Source organism: Halichoeres trimaculatus, unplaced genomic scaffold (genome assembly GCF_033239565.1).
Source record: "Halichoeres trimaculatus isolate MK-OKI-2021-1 unplaced genomic scaffold, fHalTri1.1 fHalTri1_scaffold_21, whole genome shotgun sequence".
Taxonomy (NCBI): domain Eukaryota; kingdom Metazoa; phylum Chordata; class Actinopteri; order Labriformes; family Labridae; genus Halichoeres; species Halichoeres trimaculatus.
Window position 1 is genome coordinate 9075010 of NW_027437199.1, and position 25024 is coordinate 9100033.

At 41.5% G+C, this 25024-nt stretch overlaps 1 protein-coding gene across 1 annotated transcript in view; it reads right to left on the reverse strand.

Annotated features, from left to right (window-relative positions):
• Positions 1-304: 304 nt before the first annotated feature.
• snd1 (staphylococcal nuclease and tudor domain containing 1) overlaps positions 305-25024 on the reverse strand; it is a 229525-nt gene continuing 204805 nt past the window's right edge. The window contains exons 22-24 of the mRNA XM_074698290.1: positions 21590-21793; positions 3958-4002; positions 305-1338 (exon numbers count right to left, since the gene is read on the reverse strand). Of these exons, the coding sequence (XP_074554391.1) occupies positions 1273-1338; positions 3958-4002; positions 21590-21793 (315 nt within the window). The 3' untranslated portion in view covers positions 305-1272. The remainder of the gene's footprint in view (positions 1339-3957; positions 4003-21589; positions 21794-25024) is intronic.

Genomic DNA, 25024 nt, shown 5'->3' on the forward strand with positions numbered 1-25024 from the left:
AATTCAACAGTTTCCCTTCTGTGCAGCTTGGATTTAGGAGAGTAAATCTGCCCATTTGACACGGTTGTTTTGTACTGATGGTGGAAAAGTAAAGAGTGCAAGCGTGGTTACTGTGGTTCAAAACGATTAAGGCAGCTTTTTGATTCTTATTCAGATCAGTGAGGAAAATTATGTTGAGCTGTAGTTAGTGTTTAGAAAAAGGAACATTACCCTCTTGTTTGGCTTTTGGTGTTCGAAAAACATTTCTTAAAGTAAGTACAGTTTATCTACTCCACAAGGATTATCAGTCAAGGCGAGAGAAAAGAAAGGAGACGAGGGTTTAGTTTGCTCATTTTAATAGAATGCAAAGGTCCATTAAGTGGAAACAAATTCAAACACTGTTTCTGCTATGGCATACAGAGACAGAAAGAGAAGAGACTGCCAAAGACTGGATCATAACCATTCTCAGGATGTAAACTTTACAGAAGAGGAGAGAAAGAGAGATAAAGAGATGATGAAATGCCACATACTGGCGTCCTTTTTTTTACTGGTCATAAAAGTGTGACATAGTGAATAAACGACAAAACACTCCCCACAAAAACATCCGCAAATGTTATAATCACACAGATATACATCAAAGACAAAAATAAAGCCGTCCTTCTCTTTTTTTTTGTCTGTGTGGCTCCACCTACAGCGTCTCTCTCTAATAAATCCATTTACACTTTTCAACATATCCTCACATTTACATTAAGTTTATTAGGGAAGCATTTGTTTCCAAAAAGATCAAGCGTCTCCCCCTGGAAAACGCCCGTCCGCTCCCGCACAGAGGAAAGCAGGGAACCGGGCGAGAGCATTAGAGAGCAAAGAACATGATTGGCTGAAACATGTACGCAGGTATCATAACTACATCATTCACACAGGAAGTCTGCTGAGAAGGTAACATGGCAAATAACACAGATTGGCAATAGTGCAGGCTGCTTGAGCTGGCAGTGGGCCGAAAGGGAAAGAAATGATGAAAGGAGAATGATTCTTGCTTGATTATTTGATTCTTTTTTTAGTGTTGCAGCATGCTCTATGAGGAGCTACAGGGAGGAGGCGAGCTGGAAGGGAAGGAAGGCGTGAGCGAAAGAGAAGCAGGACTGCAGGGATGAAATGTCAATTAAGGAGGAAGAGTGAGTCAATGCTTGTCGTTTCGTTTGTGTATTCCTTTGTCTTCTGTCCAATGCATCACTCGTGTCCATCTTTGGAATGGTGTTGGTCGGATGGTTGGTTCGTGTTTGTTGTCGATCTCGCTTAACGGCTGTAACCAAACTCATCGGCATCATCCGCACGGAAGTCTCCGTAGCGCCAAATGTTGAGCTGAAGGGAAGACAAAGAAGTTTGATTAACAAATGATGAAAACTAACTACCACAGAATACAGTTAAAGCTAAATAGTCAAAAAATGAACAAAAAGAGGAGACAATGAGAGAGAGATGAGTGCTTTTACAGCCCGGTGTGAAGGCGACTGCACCGTACTCCTCATCATCAGCGGTTAATCCAACACTTTGTGCTCACCCATCCAAGCTGGAGGCCTCCAGTGCCTCAAATACCACCCAGTCTATTACTTCCCCTCTTCCATTACGTTCACATCGTGTCGCCTCATAAAGCATCACATGGGTTTCCCAGCTAAATGCCGCCTTTATTGCATCGCTTTTGGCAAAGTGTGTGTGTAGTTTGGATCAGCTTCAGAAACGTTTTGGTTATTTAAATGTGATAGAAACTGTGCGGTCTCATGGGTGTGTGTGTGTGTGTGTGTGTGTGTGTGTGTGTGTGTGTGTGTGTGTGTGTGTGTGTGTGTGTGTGTGAGTGGAATGGTTCTTTTTTGGCTCTGAGAGGCTTGTGCGCTCAGCTGTTAATGCTGTGATTCATAGCTAATTAGTGACAACGCTAATTAGCAGCAGTTATTAGTATGAATGAGTGAATGAAGCCATTTGTACGTATTGTCATCTTTCACTCTGCTGCTTGTTCCCCTCTGACATGATGCCCTGAAAACATGTCGACAGTTTTTGTTGGGGTTAAACAGAAAGGTTAGGAGAAGAAGTGAACCAATGTCTTTGTGGCGACATCAATAAATACTTTGATATCTTCGAGGAGGTCTGCATAGTTTTAATCATCTCCTTCTGCAGATGAAGAAACCGGAACATTCATCAATCCTGATATGACATTTCTGCAAGCTATTTCTAAGCAGAGTAAAACAAAGTGTCATCTGCAAAGAGATGCATTTTCAGCAGTAAACCTCCTAAAACTTTGTTTGATGCTGACTTTTTATGCAGCAAGAACTGAAATCAAGCAAGTGATTGTCCTATTTTTAGGGACAATTGTCAAATTAGACTTAATATCAGCCACATACACCTTAAAGTCCAGGAAAATGTCTTTTTCCAAGATATGTAAAAATAAAAAAAATGTACATAAATTGTTTAAGAATAAAGAAATCTGTCAATGAGAGAAGAAAAATGTGCCTGTCAAGTTTCTTGAAATAATAATAATGTCTTAATATAAGAAACTCAGGCAGATTTTATTATACCCTTTACAAAACAGACATCAGTTTTGGGTTTTAATATCTTGATGTCAGATGTGGCTCAAATTGAATAAGACTTTTTTTTAAACCAAAAGTAATATATATTTTTATGGATTTCAAGCTGCTTCCCCTAAATCGCTGATAAGATGTCATTGTCTTATTGTTAATTTTTGGGTTGTTTCTTAATCTTTGTTTTATTTTGTTAGCCTTCTGAAGAAGTTTGTTGCTCGATTTTTAGCAAGTCTTCTCAAAAAAAAAAAAAGGTTTAAGGTAGCGGTGTCAATGGGATCAGCATGAATGGTAACCTGACACTTTGTCTGCAGCAGAAATGGAGAAAGAGTTGCCCTTTTGTACACAAAGTCTCAGAGTTTTAATGTGATTAAAAATGTGATCAATCATATTTAACTTTTCAAATCCAGCTAAATAATGCAATCAAAACAATCAGTGTTTGGCAACCCTCATTAAAAGCTCCAAATAAAAACTAATTGAAACATATTGATCATTCAATCGACGCTTTTTTTGTCAACAGGAGTCTGAAACTTTGCAGCAGCATCTCAGAATCTCAGCTTACACAAAACCATGACTTTTTTCTCTGGTGGGGATATAGACATGTGATTCTATGTTTTCGATTCTGTTTTTTCCTTGTGGTCAGAATATTCCCCTAACGACTGAAACCTTATCTTCTGCTTATCTTTGTTTCTCAGGCTTCAGCCCAATAATTCCACTGATGACATGCACAGTTTTATTTAAAGCAGCTGACTACTTCTTATTAAAGAGAAATACATAGATCATCCACAAGCTCGACTTTTATAGGCCTTGTTATTGCATTAGTAAATATTTATGTTCACAAATTGTGATCGACAACGATTGATTGAGCCAATAAAGAATTATTGATGTTTGCACTTTGGGGAAAACAATCGAGCTTTATGGATCAGGGAAATGAGCGAAACAGGCTTTGAAAAAACAGTCAATATTTGTTGATACGACCAATAAAATGTGGGTTTAGGCTTCTGTTCTGCACAGATCGAGATTTTAAAATGATTTATATCTTTTTAATTATTATTTCTAATCTTTGAGACTCCATCTTCAGTCAGAGGCTTTGTGTGTTTGTTGTTGTCTTCTATTCTTTCTCCATCTTTCTGTCCTCACTGTACATTTGTGCACCCCTCCCTCCCTGTCCCCATTTTCACAGTATGGCCCTGCACAGACTGTGGGCAGCAATCCATATGGGACAATGGCTGCTGCCAATGTGATGTGTCGCCTCCTCATGGAGTACGAGAGAGAAAGAGGAAAGAGCCTTCCTCCCTGGTAGCTGGTGTTGTAATGGATTCTTGTTTTTCGAGTCTCTCTGAGGCAGACGGAGCACACGTTTCAAAGAAGATGATAAAAAAGACAAAGAGGTGAGGCTGAAGTGACTTACCCGGGCACTCTTGGCAGATTCTTGACTGTTCAGGTACTCTGTCACCTAGGGCGGGAGAAGAGGAGTCATTAGCATATCACATCAGTGCGTCACACTCAGGATTTTAAAGGATTAAGGTGAATCAATGCCTCCTTTCAACCTCCTTTGCCCCTCCAGACTTTTCTTCTAAGTGCTTACATGAGAACTCACAAGTTTTTCACGCACAGCTTCTCGGTTTTTTGAGGGCGCTCGCTCAACCTCTCAGCCCCACTACATGTAAAGAACTCAATGTTCTGTGAAGACCAACCGGATCAAAACAACACACATGCCGAGTTTTTATGTCACTGGAGTATCCACTAATGTACAAACGTTGTGAGAGAAGCATACGGAGCTCAGAACACCACATTACCGCCCGTCGTCAGGGGTCAGTTGCTTTATGCAGCGCGTGCAGGGCATCACTTTGCGCTTCATGCTACGACTCACACTCACAAGAGCCAATGGAGACGAGAGCCACTCAAACACCTCGTGCCACCTAGCCTCAGGCTAACACCTAGCTGGTTTGTAGGAGCAATTTATAATCAAGTGCACAGGATGCCTTAAGGGAGCTACAAGCTAAGAGGCTAACGTTTTCATGCATGTTTCATGATGAAAAATAGAGCTTGACTGTGCTGTATCAAAGGGCGGGCTGGGTAATTCGTCCAAGAGTTTTCCCTTTAAAGAAAGGCTTTGTGACTTATTTATACTATTTCACTTTTATTTATATCCACCAGGCTGGCAGCTCCAACCTCAGTCACATCACTTTTCTTTAACATAATCGATAAAATATCGGGGACAGAGTCAGATATCCATATATCTCTTCAGGCAACAAAAATAAAGCTCAATCAATAAATGCACTCTTTCCCCGGACAAATGAAAGTTCACAATCAACAAGATCTTATCTACATTGTATCGTTCTGCAAAACTAATACGTAAAAAAAAAAAAATCCAAAAGGAACTCCTTTCCCTGGACAAATGTGAACTTATGTAATCAATAAAATCAAGTAGGATTTTTTTTTTTTGCCACACTAAATTTTGTTTCTTTTAATCCAGTTACTTTATTCTTGTAAACAGCTTTTTTTGTTGTTGTTAATTAAAAATGATGTTGCTTGTATTTTAAAAACATAAATAAAATTTTGGCTGTGCTGCTTTTCCTAGAAATAAAATGATTTTGCTGATTCATAAAAAATATCAACTTGTGATAAAGAAGTCCAATTTTACTTCGTTTAGCTTAAACTTAAAGCCCCAAATGATGTGGTCTTAAAGCAATAAACTGTTCTGGATAGAAAATCACCCTGATCAGAAAAAGCCCTGATCTCTGCTAACCCAGTTAAAAGCTTCTTAAAGACCAAGTTTTGTTTTACAAAGAGGACTATGGTCACTGGAAACAATGTCAAAGGATGTCAAAAGAGTGCTTTTAGAAAACAATCGTTAACATGGTCAGTTTTGATTTTAAAATACAGGAAAAAAATGGAAAATCAAATCATCAAAATGAAGCTCAACTTAGTTTTTCAAATTTCCTTGAACCTGAAAACAAAAAGTAAATGCCAACAAATCAACTTGTTGATTAATTCTTTAAAAAGTTCAAGTCTTTAAAACAAAATTAGTGTTCCTTTTCTCGGTTTTGTTTTCTTTCACAGCCCACCAAAAAATGTATTCATACATATTTAAGCCTGTCCAACTTTTTGTTGAATTAATTAGCTGCCTCTTTTTTGTTTCATCCTCTCTTTTATTGAAGCACAAACTCAAAAAGTTGTGTCAACTGTTTTAAAAAAGTGGGGACCAATTTCAGTAAAGTATTAATGATTACTCAAATATTTGTAATTTGTGACAACTTTGACAGCTATTTCTCTCTTCTCATTAAGTATCGTCATTAATCTGTCTGAAAACTGGATTTAATTAAGCCATTAAGTTATTAAGCATCTCCTGAGTGACAGGATGAGTGACGTCTCATTAATAACTATGATTTGATTAAAAAAGCCGTCACACCTGGTGAAATGTGATACACATTCGCCAGGTTTTCTCATTATCAACAGCGTGCACTATATGTGAATTAAATTATTGTAAAATATTGATCACGAATAGACGTATGTTTTTTTTCTCCACACAAAGAAGAGGAGTCACATAATGAAGACATACTGGGAGTTCACAGAGGGGATAAAGGAGTGAGAGGAGGAGACAGGAGGAAGCCAATGTGCAGAGTTGAACATATTGACTGCTTCTGCTAGAACAGCCATTTAGCCTCATTGAATGAACCAGTGATGAGTCATAGGGCAGGAGGTGGGGGTGGGGGGGGCAGAGGGAAAGAAAAGAGAGGCAGTGTTTGATAAGATGGCAACAGCATGAGTTGATGTTTGGACCTTGAGAAGCGGAGTGGAGCTGTCAGAGTGGATTCAGAGTGATCAAACTTCACACACACATCACCTCACATCTGCTGCGATCAACCCCATCCACCCACGTCTGACTGCGGTGATGGGTGAAGTGCAAATACTAGAAATGTGATCCTGAAAGCAGGAATAGTTGAAGAATTAGCAGGTTTTTTTGTCTGCAGCACAAAGAAAGCAGAAGTCAGTTGAGAGAAGCAGCCGGTAAAGAAGAGTCATTGTGTTCTTGTAATGGATTCAATTGTGCACCATGTTTTGTAGCTTATTATAGCAGCAGATGAGCTGGCTTTCACACTCAGACGCACACACACACACACCAGAACAAGGATGCCAGATGTTAAAACTGTCGAGTGTGGATGGGGCTCTGGAGTTTAATTGCTTAGCCAGCTCGTGCTCGTAGCTTGATTTGATAGCTGCGCTGCACATGGCACCGCCAAGATAACAGACCTACAGCTGGACGGCGCGGACACGTCGTCTGAGGGGGTGGCACACGTGTGACAGTGCTGCTGGAGGAAAAGTGCAGTGGCTGCATCAGTCATCCATCAAAGCCAACTAAAGGAGTGAATTTTTGGAAGGAGCTGGAATATGGCATCTTGGTCCCATCAGGCAGATGTCACCATATGGAGGAGCCAGCGGACGATATTTTCTGGGCACAAAAGGCCACTGATGCCATTTGGGCTTTTGGAGGGGAGCTCTGAGGGCCTGTAGCAGTTTCAGCTGGCTCTTTTAGAGCTGCACTTGGAGAGCTAAGGGAGGCTAACGTGATGTGGGAAAGGGTTTCATATCAGCCAGAGTGGATCCAGCACTGTGCGAGGGGGGAAAAATGACGTTTGTAAGAAAAATCACAGCTCGAGTTGGAGGATAAAGAAAAATATATTCAGCTTGCCCTTTTTCCAAAACTCTGCTCAGCTGAGTGTCTGCATCCAAATGTAAAGTATCCAGTGAAAGAAGTCAAGAGCACTTCAGCACAATACGCAAAAATTGTATGCTGCCATGCTGAAATGATCACGGTAAGCCACTCGGTGCTCCGGTCGGGAGGGTGCCTCATCTTTTACTGTTCTGCTCACTTGTACTCACTGTAACACAACAGCCAATCAGTGAGCAGCTGAGCGCAGATGATGACTGCCTTCAGGGGCTGTGAACAGCTCCACGTATCCGGTCCCCGGATCTTTCTTTCACAGCATCTCTATTGGCTCCAGTAGGGAGGCATAATGGCTCATTTAGCACACAAACAGAAGCAAAAACTCATCTGGAGTCAACTTTGAGCAGCAAAAAAAAAAGAAAAAAAAAAGGAATGTTTCTCTTCGTGGGAAACAAGAGCAATGCTGAGGACACAGGCAGGGTGGAAAGAAAGGAGGGATGATGGAGGATTGTCAGGAAATTATGATGATGTTCAAGCAAAGCAGAGGCGAGAGGCCAGCAAGGAAGCAGCTTAAAGCCGATTATGCCGAGGAGGAGAATATGAAACAACAGAAAGAGGATAATAAACCAAGGAACGAGGGAAAGAAAGTGTTTGGATGGGGTTTAAGTGGGCAGAAGGCGATGGGTGACTGGGTGTTTGTCTGGATGACCCAACAGAGCTCCCATATGCCTGACAGAAGCCATGTTTGGTGATCAGCGGTCATGGATAAGCTGGTTGGCTGTGTGAGAAAGTCCCTGAATGTGTTGTGATTAATTCTTAGCATGGGTTTGACTCTGCTCAGAGTCTGCAACAAAACAACTGAGAAAGTTTAACTGATTACAGAAGTCAATTTAGTGCAATTTCACGCCAACAGTGCAGAAATGAGTATATTCATCGCAGCATTCAGAGAGTAAAAAAAACATCAGATACTGCTCGCATATTGAGTGGAAAATATTTACAGCCGAGTCCGCTCTAATGCATGCAGGTAATCTCCTCACATACTTGTTGGAGCACTTTGTGTAAGTGTGAATCTCTCCGTAATCTGAGGGACAGGTGGTGTGGGTCTGGTGTTTTGGCACCCGTCAGTGCGTCTGGCCGGCTGTGAATCTGTCTGCCTGAGAGTGAGAGCGGGACAGCGTATTTCCCCGTGCCGGCCTGTGAGCCATGCCCAGGTGGTGTTCTGGTTAGTGTGGTGTGAAAGTGACAGATCTGAGAGAGAGCTAACGGGCCAGCTTTCTGACAGGTTGTGCACGTCTGGTGCGTAGGTGAGCTGCCACTTTATTTTCCTTTTTTTTTAAACTTCACAGCACCCCTTCCCTCCCCTCCGAAGTAAAACCTGATTCTGGATAGATGCATATAAAAAAGGCAAGCGACTGATCAAAGTTGCTCTCTTGGTCCTTGGCGCAGAAACGGGATGTCAGACAACGTAAAAACCAGTCGAGTGTAAAGGGAACAATGAGGCTTGTCCTCCACGCATGTTGAGCTTTTCTCATTAACACCAATGACGATCAGACACACAGCCTCCCAGACATGAGCAGTCAAACTCCAAAGTAAAAAAAGCTGCCACTGACTTGCTTTTGTCATTGAGTCTTTGTTTCTGCATTGTGTTTTTTTGTACTGCTCTCTGAATCCTCATCACATCTCATTCCAGTCTCACTCCTCCGCCTGCCACTTCTGTCTGTCTCCCTCTGACTCCATAAAAAGTAGAAATTTCTGCACATGACAGATCGTCATCAGAGCATCTGGAGGATCAGGCTCGCTTTTATGTTGGTAACTTGTGTTTCAAGTGGAGCGTGCTGGGCTGAGCAGCCTGAGAGAAGTCTCTCATTCAACAGTCTCCACTGCATGAAGAGCAGAGGAGGCGTTACAAGGTCACTCCACGTTGCATTGATGGAGAAGGCGTATTTCAAATCTTTGACCATGTATATGTCCTATGGGTTAATTGTTGCTTGTGTTTAATGTTTATGCTTTGCCTTGTATTTCATCTTATCACATCCATTCCTTGGTCTTAATGCATTTAATTGTGTTTAAGTGTGCTTTGCATCTGTTTGTAATGTATTTAATTTGCTATTTTATGCTTTTGTCTCCTCTTTATATGTTAAGAATCATTACATATCATATCATATCATATACCATAATATTTATCATTTCATCTTATATCATATATCACTTTATATCATTTATCACATTCAGTTTTAATTATCATATGTCAAATTATTAATCATTTCATTATCATACATATAATCTGTTCTATAGCATATAACAATCATATATCATGTCATTTACAATTTTCATGTATCATTTATCAGAAACAATCTAGTATCATATCATGATGTATTTCATCATAAAGTATCATATCATAATATTTTTAATCGTATGTCTCAGATTATTGCACCACACTATATGATGGTTTGCTTCTGTGCCATAGGAGGTATTATTATTGTGATTAGTTCTACACATTGGTGTATCATTTTTTTTAATACATTGTATTTTATCACATTGTTTGGGGTTGTATTATACTTTTGTAATAGATTGCATCGTAAGTATTATACCGTGCTGTATCTTGCCATTTTGATTGCTATTGTACTGCTTTGTATGGTTGGAACCACATAATTTTGTTTGGTAAAGTTGTTGTGTATTTAACGGGGCAGAAAAACTGTGAGGATGCTAACAGACTAGCTTTCTGAGAACTGTGTTGAAAGCAGAAGTCAGAGTCAGCTTCTACTGAACAAATGCAGAGATCAATCTGAGTTCAAACTGGCTCACAGTAGACTGCTTCTCCAGAAAACCACTCTTTTTTGGGAACATCTGTTTACACTAGGGTGAAAGGAAAATTTCCGTACGTGTGCATTTTGAATATGAGTGTCACTGCCCCTAACTGAGGTAAACTGCCACATTGCACGCTGCCCCCTCCCCCCAGCGTGCCTGTCGGAGGAGATCAGGCACTTTGGCGGCAACATGGCCTGACAAGCCCACCAGCATGGGTTCATGGAGTAAAAGAGGACACACACATGGAAAACATGCACTCAAACACACAGCGAATGCAAGGACGAACACAAAGACAAGACGTATCAAAGAGAACATTCTTCAGTGTTCCTGAGGGCATCAGAAAGAAAACAAGTCTTACGTAAATGCTAATGTATCAGAGAAATAAATTAAATGCATGCACTAACACACATTTTTATATAAGCTGAGTGCAGTATCTCTTTTCTGGATCTCTTGAGGTTATTATTGTCAAAATAGGTCTGCTTGCTCTCCCTGATCAACTCAGGGAGGATAGTGTGAGAGTAGATCAGTGCAGACTGAGTGAAATTTGGGAAGAGGTGTGTGTATGTCAGCTTGGACATGTCAAAAGGGCAACAAAGTGGTAGCAACAGGGGAAGGAAGTGTGTGTGTTGGTGTGTGTGCAGTCGATAACAGGAGGGCAGAAAATGTCCATTAAAAAGGCCCATCTCTAACTCCACTTGTAAATTAGGTATTGAGCCATTGGTGGGGAGCGGTCATGCTGCCACACAGCCATGAAGCTCAAAGTGTGTGTGTATGTGTGTGTTTATATGTGCCCTGTGGTGTTTTTTCAGGATGAGGTGGAGGGTTCTTGATGGGCTGTGACAGACGTAGCGGTTGAACAGGGAGGGCACCGACCTGTGAGTCAGTCAAGTGGTGGTCTGGACACAGCGAAAGGCTTTTATTGATGACACGGTGAGGAACTTTTACGGTTTGGGGGAGGAGAGAAACCTGAGCCACCGTGTCAGAAACCATAGGGTGCTGACACATTTACGCCAGCCCCTGACTTTTGTTTTTCTCTTGATGCATTTTTTCTTCAGTTTTATTTTCTTGGGTGTGTTTTTTTGTTTCTCAAGTGCTGTCAGTTACGTAGGAACGCTTGACTTTATAGGGTGCAAGGTGTGTTTTTCCTGTTCTCGCAGGTAAAGGAGGGATTAAGTTTGAAGTAAAACAAAACCACAAAAAAGTGGTTATACACTCACTGGCCACTTTAGTAGGCACACCTGTCCAACTTTGTGTTAACGCGAATTTCTCATCAGCCAATCACATGGCAGCAACTCAATGCATTTAGGCATGTAGATATGGCCAAGACAACCTGCTGCAGCTCAAAGCAAGCATCAGAATGGGGAAGAAAGGTGATTCAAGAGACTTTGAACGAGGCATGGTTGTTGGTCTGAGTATTTCAGAAACTGCTGATCTAGTGGGATTTTAACCCACAACCATCTCTAGTGTTTACAGAGAATGGTCCCAAAAAGAGAAACTACCCAGTGAGCGGCAGTTCTGTGGGACAAAATGTCTTGTTGATGCCAGAGGTTAGAGGAGAATGGACAGACTGGTTTGAGCTGATAGAAAGACAACAGTAACTCAAATAACCACTGGTTACAACCGAGGTCTGCAGAAGAGCATCTCTGAACACACAACACGTCCAACCTTGAGAGATTCTCATCATAGAGAATCTCAACTGTGTGATGCTATCATGTCAATATTGACCAAACTCTGAGGAATGTTTCCAGTACCTTGTTGAATCTATGCTACAAAGGATTAAGGCAGTTCTGAAGGCAAAAGGGGGTTCAGCCCAGTACTAGCAAGGTGTACCTAATAAAGTGGCCAGTGAGTGTATAATCCTCTGCAATCTTTGAAAAGCTTTTGTAGATGGTCATAGGCATGTATACAGATTTTTCTGGACTCTACCCTTGTATTTTTCCTTTTCCAGCTATCTACACGTGAAACCGAGCGTGTGTTAGAGCTCATGTGGCACTCCCCACACACATCCTCTGGCCCGCCCTCTCTGCTTGGGGATGGCTCATAAGTGACAACATAGCTGCTACAACATGAAACATTGTTTGCCCATGTGGCCTCATTGTGTTGCACAGAACCTGCTGTATGGAAACACTCAAACTCCCATGAGGCACATCATCAGTGTCCAAACCCTGAGCCTTTACAGCGTGGCAGCAGCAGACTGCGTCACATGATCCACCTTCCTATAGAGTGTGTAGCAAATGGCACAATTGCACTTTGATAAATGGTACAGCCCGTCCCTGGAGGCTTCCCGCGCATGTGAGAGCCTCTTTCCTGATTTCCTGTATGGATTCCTACACGCAGCTTAAGGTGTGACTACACTTCTAAGCTCCCCATTTCATCTTCATCTACAGCTTCAACCCCCATTAACACAATTACTGTGCAGTGTGACCGCCACACCGTTAAACACTGGAGACTCTGCCTGCAAGCTTGAAGAAAACTACACAACCCATGAGGCAACGTGTGTAAAAAACATAAAATACCTGCATCTTATGTTCAGCTGCTCTTCTGCTACTTAAAAGTCCTCTTCTCAACACTCATGCATGAAAAGTGAGGCCTCAGGATGAGTACAGCAACAATACAGAGGAAGAAGATGAAAGGCAAAAAATATATATAAAACCACATTTCCCAGGGGGCTGCTGGGTAATTAAGGATTCCAGGACTCTCATCTTGGGAGCCCCCTCACAGCTGTTTCCCCTGTAGTCTCACACACACAGCAGTGAAACTTTCAGATAAAGATCTGAAGCATGTCTTTACAAACATTAGTCTAAGGTGTTCCTCTGTATCCGTGTCTGAATGGAAACTGTGCGTTGGTCGATACAGCGGGACTCGTCCCTGTTCGTGATTGATAATAATTGTACTGGCGAGGGAGTGACAAACTCTTCCGTGTTTGTAATTGACTCGTAATTAGCAAACAGGAGGTTATTAGCTTGTAACTCTAATGCACTTTGGGGGGCGAGCGCCGGTGTCAGTTAGTGGAGGTGACTGGGTGAGACGCCGAGCGCCCGATGGCCTGACAGAGCTGGAATCAGTCACGCCGTTTGGCAGCTGCTGACAGAAAACATTGGTGAGGAGCAGCCGAGCACAAAAGATAGTGCTTCTAACCACACAGCAATCTTCCAATTGAGCTGTCATGACAGACTCATTTCAGCTACATCTGCCACAAAAAGGCAAAAAAAGAGGTTTTCTGGTCAAGAGAGCTCCTGCAGGCGCTTAAAACTTGTGTAACCAATCAGATAGAAAGAATCATTTCCAGCGTATCGAATTCCATGTCAAGCCCCAAACTTTTTTTCTTTTAAATACAAGCCCATAAAACACACATTTACACTGTATCCCTGCCTCCACTTGAAAGGATAAAAGACAGGCATTACTGTCAGCTCGTAGGTTCACAGGGCAGAATCAGCTGATACAAGTCCTAAATAATTGCAGATAACAGCATTTTAAATCACTGCTCATCACGAGGCCAACATCAGGTCTGATCTGAGTGCCTCTTCACTTTAACTCCTGGGGATTACTGTTCATCATGACATATCGCTGAAAGACAATATGCAGATTAGCGTGCGCAGAAAGCGGAATGAGTCGTTTACATGGTGCGCTCAAGCTCAGTGTGGGTAACTGGAGCAGAGGAGGTTAAAACAAAGAACACAAGGAGAGTGTGTGAAAAAGTAATAATGACAAGTATAGAACAGAGGAATATAGAGTACAGGGGTGAGTAAACAAAGAAGGAGAAGAGAGCACAGCAGAGATAAGAGGTGAGAGGAAGAAGAGGAGGACAAACTTGAGTGATGTGTGAAGAGGCGGGGGAATAATGGAAGACAGACTCTAAACAATGAGTGAGAAGAAGGGGGATGTCCAGAGGGGTGGAGGTAGAGGGAGACAGAGCAGAGGAGAGAGGCAAGTGTGTTTTTGTGAGTTAGAGTGTGCCAATGTGGCGACGAGCCATGCAAGCAGTGGATGGTTGATGGTGCCAGGACAATTTAAGGACGGCTTAGTGCAACGCCTGAGGTGGAGAAGGCATAAAGTCAGTGAGAGTCTTAGGTCAGAGATGGACTCTGAAAGTGATGTGATAAAAAGGAGGCTTGTACGCACAGAGGAGTGCAGTAAGTTAACTTAGTGATTGGCAGAAAAAAATAATGATTTTTCTTATATTTCTACACCTACATTTCTGTTTAAATGTGTCTGAGCTGTAACAGTCTTTAACTATAGTTGGAACTGTAGCTCTGCAATAATAACTGGATGTCAACAAGCACACGTTAGCTTACTGAACATGCTTCAATCAAGAGATATGGACACAACACAAAGACTGAACTGCACCTTTACCCAAATGCACATGCAATGACAGGTACACGTTGGACAGTCTTACTGAATGTCTCTTAAAGTTTGCCTTGCTGCATTCAATCAATGTTAAGTCAGTTCCAAAACAACAGCATTTATTAAACAAACGTCACCCCAACCACAGGTATTGTTTTTGTCACTGATGGGTTGAAATCATAAAAAAAAAAAAAAAAGATTTTTAGAGACTTGACAGCCAATGGTGACAATTTCATGGATTTTAAGTGTCTGAAAGGCCACCCCTCACATTTTAGATTCCTCATCTTCTTGTTAACCCAGTTAGACTGGATGCAAAATTTGCACTTTTTACAGTATGAATAAAAGTTTAACCTATAAGGTTGGATGTGGTAGTCCTTTCAAACACTGTCATCATTCTCAAGACACTTGACTCACAAAACATGCTGTGATTCACTGAAATATGGAGGAAATGACATGCATATGTTGGGATGGGTACCGAATGAGGTACTTTTATAGGTACTGATCAAATTCTGTCAAAGTACCAGGTACATATTAACAAAAAATCAAAAGGTACCAATGTTTAGGAACCTAAATGCATCCTTATGACTGAGAGGGACTGAACGAAAAGGCGATTTTCCATGCTGTGCATGAACACAGCTTTGTAAGGCTAAATATTGAAGAATAACTATGTTAAGTTGGAAAAAAAAACATTTTATTATAAAACAAATTGATAGCTTTGACCACATAAAAACAAAATTGTACACAAAATATGTACCGTTCAGTACCAATACTGATTGCCAGGTACCATGCATCGGTACCGTATTGTTTTAAATGTGAAAGGTACCCACCCCTAATGCATTACTTTAAGAGTTTTTAGATTCATGCAGAGGGGGTGAAAATTTTGCATTAATTTTTATGTTTATGACACTATCTAAAATGATCTACATGTCAATCTGGTTTAAAATGGGATTAATGCACATAAAGGTGTATAGGAATAAATGTTGCATCTGGTCTAAATGGGTTAATGACAACATTAAACTAATAAACATCTTATGTTAAGTATCCAACACTGACAGATAGTTGTCTTTCCGAAGTGACTCTAAATAATAGTTCTTGTTTGAGGACCAAACTTTCCAAATGGTTCATTGGGTGACTCTGACAGCAGAATAAAGTATGAATAAAAGTAAGAAATAAAAAGTCAAACAAAGATAAACCAAAGTGGTGCAATTAAGATAAAGTTAGAGCAGGAAGACAAAGCTGTAAAACCACAGTGAAGGGATGCAGACAGAAATATGATGAAAGCTGAGGACATTAAGAGAAGAAGGAAAAAACATTTAAAAGGATCTGAATATAAAGAAATGCATAAAAAAACAACATTTTACAAAAGCTAGTCAATAAAAAGGGCTTTAAGAGGTGGTTTAATGATGCTCTGCAGCTGCTAACAGTTTAAGTAATAACACTTGAATAAAACCACCCTGAAATGATGAGTGATCCTCCAGGTTTTAATGAAGTTTGCTTCTGTTATTATCAGTTATCTCTGTTCTTGCTGAGCCCTTATTGATTCAACTCCACACTTACTTTCATTCCCATTTTTCGTGATGGAGAAAATCAATGCGCTCTTATTCACGCATTTGCTCAATGATATAATGAAGAGAAAAACAAATTTCCTTTCCCCAACTCAGGAATAGCAGCAGGCAGCCGAGCAATCAGACCTAATGACATGGTTGACACTGCTCTAATCTGGCTATCTGGGGCACACGTAATTGTTGAGCCTTGCAAACAGCTAATTTATGATCTTCACATGATGATAGCATTGACACAGACTGCCACTATCCTTGCAGCCAATTGTACCTGACAATCTACAGAGTACAGCAGGCCTGCACCCTTAGGGAACATGCCAACACACTCCACTTTGTTACAAATTGATTTCTGCAGATATCTCAGGCTCTATATCTGGGTTTAAAATGCCTGAGTGCTGACAAATAAAACGGAGGAGCAGAGGGGGAAACAAAGAGATGGGTAATGTGATTCTGAAAGACAACCAGAGACGTTTTTTGAGAGATGTAGAGAGAGTCAAAAACTGTGTGACACAGTTACCATCCTCTAAAGCTTAAAATACCATGGAACCATCTAAATTTCAAGCACAATTCCTAAAAATGGAATTTGATGGTTTGCAGAGTCATTTCTTTTAAAAGCAGTGCTGCCTGAGGGCTCGATGAGCCAACTACCCAGTATCGGTTTTTCAGCCTTGTGGCTTCTTTACGCAGATCTCTCCAGCCTCTCTGAGGAGTTATTTTGTCAGGCTTGTTATACATTTGATTAGGGAGGACAGGACGGTGGATAGAGCAGGAAAATGCGTGAAAGAGCGTCGCAGGTTGGATTCAAACCTGTTCAAGAGCTGGCTGACCCCCGAGAGGCGCCAAACCTTGACCACCAGTTCCCTGAAACTCATTAACTTTAACTTTGTGAAGGGCTTTAAAAATCAGGTGTTTAATTAATAATGTGTTGTTATTTACTCGATTTATTTTCTATTTTGGTAAATACTCATTATGTATTATGTAAATATGTAAGTTTAACTGAGTGGCAAAGAATGGGCGGCTTTTAAAATAAGCTTTTCCTTTATCCCACTCCTTTTTGGACATGTTAAGGTGCATACTGTTATTGTAGTTTTAATTATTCTCACTGGTTTGTCTGTTATTGTTCAGTTTTTTTTTGTTTTCTTTTGTTTTGTTTTCCACTCTACTTCTTACATTATTTGCACACATGTTCGAAATGAAGCATCCATTCACTCATTCATAGATAACTAAATCAACAAATTCTTTTTACCTCAAGATACATTATTCTGAATGTCGAACCATGTTCTTGCACAGACTCTCACAGAGATGTAACCTTCTTCTAAACTGATTTTAAAATGATGTTTTAAAGCTTTTTTTTCCAAATTAAAATATAAACTTAGCACTTTGTGTTATGTAGGTTGTTTCTTTGTTGTAACAACTCTTCTTGGCAGTAAATCTCACATGGTTGGAAAGCTTTGGGCTCCTGTTATTTTCCTTTTAAATGTTAAAAGAAACATAGGTTTGTGGGGTAAACAGCACATCAGTTCACCAAACAAGAGTCAATGGCAAAATAAGCACAACCCACTTACAAAGTCCTGTTACTCATCCCACAAATGCATGTTTATTACAGATGTGGCCCTATATGAAAGGTAAATAAACAGCACAAGTTTTTCCAAGAAACATTGTTACAACAAAGAATTAACCTACATAATCTGTATCTACATAAATGTTTAATACTGCGTCCATGTCCCTCTTCTGTTTCTCTCACTGGCATTAAAGCTATAACATCACAAATGAGTGATAATCTAAATATTTAAAGCCTTATAAACGTCACATACTGTCCAGCTGTGGGGTTGTAGGGCAGATTTAAGTGTATTCTCCAGCCTTAAATCCAGCCTTCTTGCTGTAATGGATATCAACAGTATGAAATGCATACAGCGCTCTGACTTAGGCTTTTTGGGTCATTCCTTTATGTAGGACAAAAGGGCAGTTGTACTTTAATCCCACGCTTTGTCGTCTATTCTCACCTCCGGGTCACTCTGTTCCCCCTCGCTAAGTACATCATATCAATCATGATGCAGCTTACTGTCCTTCCACCCACCACCTACTTCCTCTGCCCCTGCCTTTCTTTTAATAAACCACTTCCATCCAATCAGAATCCAGCAGCTGCCATCCATATGATCATCTTTTCGCCTACACTTTCAAAATGACTGTTTATCCTTGGTATCCACCACACGGTTGTATAGGGCGCCCATATGGCGTGCATAGTAGGCTCCAGTGGATGTAGGGCTTAGGGCGCAAATGCACATGAAAGAAGAAGAGATAAAACCCTAAATGGATGGATATCCCTCACTGCTCTTCTTCTCTTGGGACAATGCCATCCTCAAAGACTGGTGTTAACCTTCAGCGCACTTATGACTCACTATTGATAGTCGCTGAAGTGACATTGAACGTTACAGCCCATCTGTTATGCAATGCTTAACACTGGAGTACAGATTACAATGAGCATGTTCCAATCCCCTGGAATGGATAATGAATAAAGAATGGAGCTAAAACGGAGCAGATAGGAGGGACAAAAGTCCATTCTTCAAGACGGCTGATAGTCTGGGCAAGTGAGAAGAGAGAAAGACCCAGAGTCTAGATACTACGCTATCAAAAGCTCAAGGGGAACTTTCTAAAAAAGAGAAGACTACAGGCACGGATTCAGAGGTCAACAAAAGGTTGTATCTTCGAAGAGTTTTTGGCTCTGCTGCCCCGGTGAGATAACATTTTCTGTTGTCACACCAGCAGCAGCTGCAGGGCGCCTCATGAATCTTTGAGCCAGAGATGTGCCTCGCAAACAAACAACTCCGGGTCAACAAATAAAAAAAGTCAACAACAGATTGCACTGTAAAGTCACAAGTACCAAAAACACAGAAAAAATTTCACATTGATAACAAAGAAGAGGCTTCAATCTAAGCCCATTAAAGGCTCTGCTTTAATCTAGTGAAGGTGTTTCTTCTTTCAATTTAGCTCGTCTGGAAAACGGTTTGATAAGAATGTTCAGACTGGTTTCCCAGAGTCCAAGGTGACTTTGTGTCATTTTGTCTGACCATGAGTCCAGAGCATAAAAGATTCAATTATGGAGACAAAGAAGAGAAGCAAATCCTCCAATGTGAGAAGCTGTGATGAGAGAATTGTTGGAGTTTCAGACTGAAAAAAATGACTGGGACATCAAACTGGATGGCTCGACAGTTTACAGACTATTGTCCAATTAAGTCGCTCATTAAATTAATGCTTCCACTCCAGAATCGAACACTATAAAGCAATATCAAAGGCAGACAGACAATTGATGACAAGAAATTGGATCCTGACTTGAAATGTTTTCTATAAAAAAGCAGAATTGCAACCTCAGCCTGTGAGGTGGAACTAGAAAACCAAGGTGGCACTGATGGTGACAACTGTCTCGACCCACCAAGGTGAAAGTCAAAGCCAGTGCAAGTGGTGACTCATCGTAATTTCATGTTTTTGACTGAGTTGTTAAGATGTTTCGTGAAGATTCACTGTTACCAGGCAGAGTTTTCACAAAATCTGACATAATCTGCAAGTTGAAACTCTGAGTTAATGCCATCTCTTTACGCCTCTTGGCTCTACCCACAGGTCACGCCCCATTGGTAAGGGATCCCTGAGCTCACGCGGTCTGGAAGATTCCTCTGCTTCAAGCATGGATGTGAGACGCAGACTTGATGTGAGGAATTAACTACAAGAAACGCTTTGCAGCTTATTTTAACACACTTGTAAGCACATTGGCAACACTTTCAGCTTGTTAAGCTCTCTCTTGATCTAAATATTCGTCTGTAACCAGCACGGAAAAGGCAATACTGAGACCCAGCTGTTGAATACTAAAGAGAAACCATTCGATCAAACAAAAACCTAAATCTGTGCGGTCTGTAAGGCTATTAGGCTGAAGGGGTTTAATCGCTGTCCCTTGTCTATAGGGTCCATTACCCAGAGACTGCATTATGGTCTTTGGCTACTCTCGGGAGGTCAGAGGTCAAAGCACTCGTACAATGATGCACAGTGCTTTATTGACTTACTGGGAGGCGGGAAGTGCTTTTATTGCTGCTCTTTAGTGTGTACAAAAACGAGCCCCCACGTGAGGGAATAAATCGTGTTAAGGAATGTCCACCAACCACACACCTCTGTGAATGTTCATTTTCATCATGTTCATGAACAGCTACATGCTTGTGGTCGTATTACTCTGTTTCTTTCTGCGTATGAAATTTTCAATAAACAGCAGAGTGACTAATACCAGGGTGTGTGGAAGCTGTAATTGCAGCAGGAATAAATATCCACCATTTTTCTTTATCTTTCCTGTACAGAGCAGCTTGGAGTCTGTGGGGAGAATTAGCATAATGAGGGGAAAGTAAATGAGCAACGCTTCACGGTTTGACAAAATGGCCGCCATTTGTGGCAAATTGTAGAGGTGTGTAAATATATGTTGTGCGGTTGCGGACTGACAACCGAGGAGAGGTTTTATGTCCCACTATGTTCGAATTACCAAACCTACAGGCGAGATGAGCTGTCACTTATCAAAAACAATCCATACATGACAAACTGAGGGGGGAATGAGTGGGTAGATGCATGCTGGCTTTAAAATGTGGTAATTATTGGACTGTCAGAAAGCCATAGGCGGCATGGACCTCTCAACATTTCAATGATACACAAGGGGCTTGTTTACCGCTGAGAATGCTCAACATTTACTGTGTTTAGACTCAAGCAGCACTTCCTACCATTGATCGATGGACGTCATTGTCTATTTATAACAGTTAGCAAAGGTATTGATCTGTTGTGAACCACATGAACCACGGAAACAAGAAGACGTAGGTAGAGAAAGTGTCTTACTTTTCTTTCGGCACGTATTTTGCATTTTGGCATGGACACAAAAGCTTGAGTGGGCCGGACAATCTATCCAAAATGTACCTAAAATGACTCAAACTGACCTAAACTATGAAGTCTCTCTTTAACACAGGAAGAACTCTGACCTTCCTTTAATGCAGTTGGAAAACATCCAGGAGCAGTCCGAATTTTCTCAACTCTTTGTGAGAGTCTAACCTTTTTTTTTTTTCCAGGATTGGTTTCACGCCAGGAGAGAAACTTCATACGACGTCAAAAGACTCCTGTTTTTCCTCATAAAAATGGGTGAGTAAAAGGAAGCGCTATCCTGAAACAGCTTTCCTCCCTGGATCATCCATTCATTCCTTGTTCTTCCTCTGACATCTCAATTCTTCCTCACCTCACCTCCCTCATTAGAGTAGAGGTTAAGGGAGTAAGGGGAGCTTACAGTCTAACCCGGCGGGGATGAGCTAAACCCCTGGCCCTCGCAGCTCATCTCTCCTCTTCTATCTTCGTTAACGGGTGTTGAAGGACATCAGAGGTTTTATGGTAGGTTATGTGAAGCATAAATGTTGGGGCGAGGGCATATCAGGATGGGTTTCTCCACTTAGTGCTTGTCCTTTTTATTGAAGAACAGATATCTGGTGACTTCTCAACCTACAGATTTAATAAAACAAAACTGAACAGACTTGGTGTCTATTGAAACATGACCATCCCAGTCTGGTTGAAAAAACAACACATCAGACTTCTAAATCTGAAGCTGATTTTAGGACTTAAACCCAGCCAATTATTCCACTTTCTTCACTCACCATCTTCTGCAGGTGCTTCTCCTTGCGGACGTCCACCATGACCAACCCCTCCTTCACCAGACCCAGGCCCACGTCGTCCTTGGTGTCCCCAAACTGTATTGTGACAAGTGGGCAGGTAGCTCCGGAGTACTCCACGTTCAACAGGCACTGGCTGTTCTGGATGTCACGCACGATGCAGTCCACAACGTCTGCACGGGCATCCTCCTGCAAGACATTTGAACAGGACAGAGAAGAGAGAAGAGAGAAGAGGTGAGGGAAGGTCAGAGAATGGGACAGCATATTTCAACATCATGATAAATACATTTATTTAAAGACATCAGTGGTAAGAGTTGTTGAGTTGAAGCAGAATATACAGAGCTTTAGATTAATCCAAGTAGCCTATGCGCACTCCAAATTTGAGACTGACTGATTATAGGCCAGGCAAATTATCAGGGCTGATATTTGTTGTTTTGAGGCATATTGGCACCTGCCTTTTTTTTAATCTGACGGCCAATAAAAAAATTTAAAACTGTGTCCAACTTTTGGAAAAACACAGTTTTTTGCGGGCTATTTTTTTAAGGGTGCGTCCGTGAGATCCCTAGGAGCATCCCCAGTGGGTTTTCTCAGATCCAGGCTTCGGGTCCAACTTTCAGAAGAATGCAGTTTTTTTGTGGGCTATTTTTGGGAGGAAATTAGGCCTGTTTTTGCCTTTCACCAAATAGGCCATCAGTCCACAAAACGTAGCCCCATGGCTCCAAAACTTCTAGGGTGCGTCTGTGAGGTCCCTAGAGGCATCCCCAGTGGGTTTTCTCAGAGTTTTGGGTCCGACTTTCAGAAACACGCAGTTTTTTGCTGGCTATTTTTCTGGGGAAATTAGGCCTGTTTTTAACTTTTCACCAAATGGGCTGTAACGCCACAAAACGTAGCCCCATGGCTCCAAAACTTCTAGGGTGCGTCTGTGAGGTCCCTAGAGGCGTCCCCAGTGGGTATTCTCAGATCTGGGTTTCAGGTCCAACATTCAGAAAAACGCAGTTTTTTGCTGGCTATTTTTCTGGGGAAATTAGACTCTGATGCAGCCGCTCTGCTGTCTGCAGTCACTACTCAGTCCCCAGCACTGTCCCACCCACAGTACCATCTGATTGGTTACAAGCAGAGCCATGGCTTGTGATATAGCCAATCAGCAGTGCAGTTATTACAGTTATTGCAGTTACATTGAAATAAAAAAAACAACAACTTTATTTACTGTAGAAAATTTTAGCTATTTATTTTTTTAAGTTTACATTCAACTGTATAAAACATGCTGCTTAGCCTGGGAGCTGTTTAACTCATGCTTAAAGGTATTTGAATGAAGTTAAGTGTTGGAGTTTGAATTGTTCAAAATTTTGACACAAATATTTGCACTTTTACTGCAAACTAATATCGGCTTCAAATTTTGGTTATCGGCCTCCTTGACTAGAAATAATGGTCTCGGCCTGGAATAATCCATATCGGTCTGTCTCTACTCCAAATGTAGATTTGTGAGACAGTACTTAATATGTTTTAGTTTTGATATAAGCTGAAAGCTGGGGGCTTCATAAAAATTAATCTCAAGCCTGATTTTGGACATACCTGTCCTACAGATTTTTATGGAAGACAATCACATGAATGACCCTGATATGATTTCCATTGGAGGAGAAAACATTGAAGTGGGGAAAAAGCAATCCTCTGAGTGAGAACACGCTCGCACCAATCGATTACTGTTACACGATCACTCACTCGGTAATCCGTCTGTCGTGTTGCACAACAATTATCTACTTAACCACTTCAAGAGATTTTCTTCTTGCTGAACTAACGCTCAAACTCTAACCTCCATCCCTCCTCCCCATCCCTTTCTCCTTTGTTCTGCTCATTCTTCCCTTACTTTCCCTCACTTCCTCTCCCTCTTCTCACCTGAAAGGCTCAAGTTTGTTCGAACACACATCGGAGGCTACATGTGACGTGTTGCTGACCTCAGAGAAAACAAGAGAGCAGCGTCTTCAGAGAAAGGGAGACACTCAAAAGAAAAAAAATCAGTCTCTGGCCATCATCCATCCCTCCCCTACACCATCCATCTCTCCACTTTCCTTCGTTCTCGCCCTGGTCTTGTCTCCATGGCAACCCCCTTCGAGCTAGCCGCCCTTGGGTATGTTTGTGTCTCTTCTGTGCGCGTGTGTGTGTGTGTGTGTGTGTGTGTGTGTGTGTGTGTGTGTGTGTGTGTGTGTGTGTGTGTGTGTGTGTGTGTGTGTGTGTGTGTGTGTGGGCAGGGTAGGCTTGTTCAATGCACAAAACTAAGGGCCTTCTTTGTCCCACGCTTGTCCCCCTGGTCAACTTGTCAGAGGCGCTGCAGGGGAGCTCAGGGCGCGAGAGAGAAGGAGAGATGACAGGAGGAGAGGTAAAAAAAAAAAGCAGGAAGAGGGAGTTACAAAACAAGAATACTTTGACACCAGTGAGGGGGGAATACAAGATTAATGAGCATCTCGTAGTGACCCCCTCTTGTCCACCATATGTGCAGAGTAGACCTGCTTCAATGTTAAAGACGGTTTAAGTAATTGCTTTTTACTTCTTGTAAATCTATATAATTAGGTTCTGCAGCTGGGTATTGTTTGGGGGTTTCAATGGGGGTCACTCCGATCGCTCATTTTTACTGCTGCTTTTTGAGAACTTCCTCTCTGGCATACTAATGTTTCTATTCACAAGTCTCCATTGAAGAAAACAAGCAGATCTCTTTATGTGCATTAGTGTTCATTATGTCACAGTACAAAGGTTTTGCCTTGATAGATTATGATTCAGAAATCTAAATGAGTTCCATTCATGAACAGAAAGTGACGTAGTTAACACTCATTTATAAGTTACAGTCAGGGGTAGAAGTTTATTTTAAGAGCTCTCTCAGGAGGAGATCTATACTTTCTTTGTGTTCAATGTTCAGGTGCAATTGTGGATCTACAACAATGAAAGTGAGGGTTTGTGCAGTAGAAGGAGGTTGTAGAGGGTTTGAAGCCCAATCAGTTTTCTTTCAACAGAATTTGCTAAAGAGGGTAAAGGAAACCTCAGAAGAAGCAGTCAGAATGAGTCAGTGGACCTGGATGAGGAGAAAAATTACAAGTTAGCGGTCCAAACAATAATTTCTATGTCCAACTACAGACTCTGTCATGGGCCTTTGTTGAGTCAGCTCTGTCACTACCTGAAGTGAGCATATACGAAAGCTGGGTCCGCTGCATATGGGGTTCATCAAGTTGTGCTGCCAATGGATACAATGGACAATGTGGGCTGGACGATGGAGCTAACTGTTAAGTCTCTCCAATGTGTTGTGGCTCTAATGGTGCACTTACAACCAACGCAACTGAAATAATCAGCACAACTGAATTACATGGAAAGTCAAGGTAGAGATGCTTCATTCACTTATTTGGAAGAGCTGAAAAATCTGAGCTGAAGCCAATC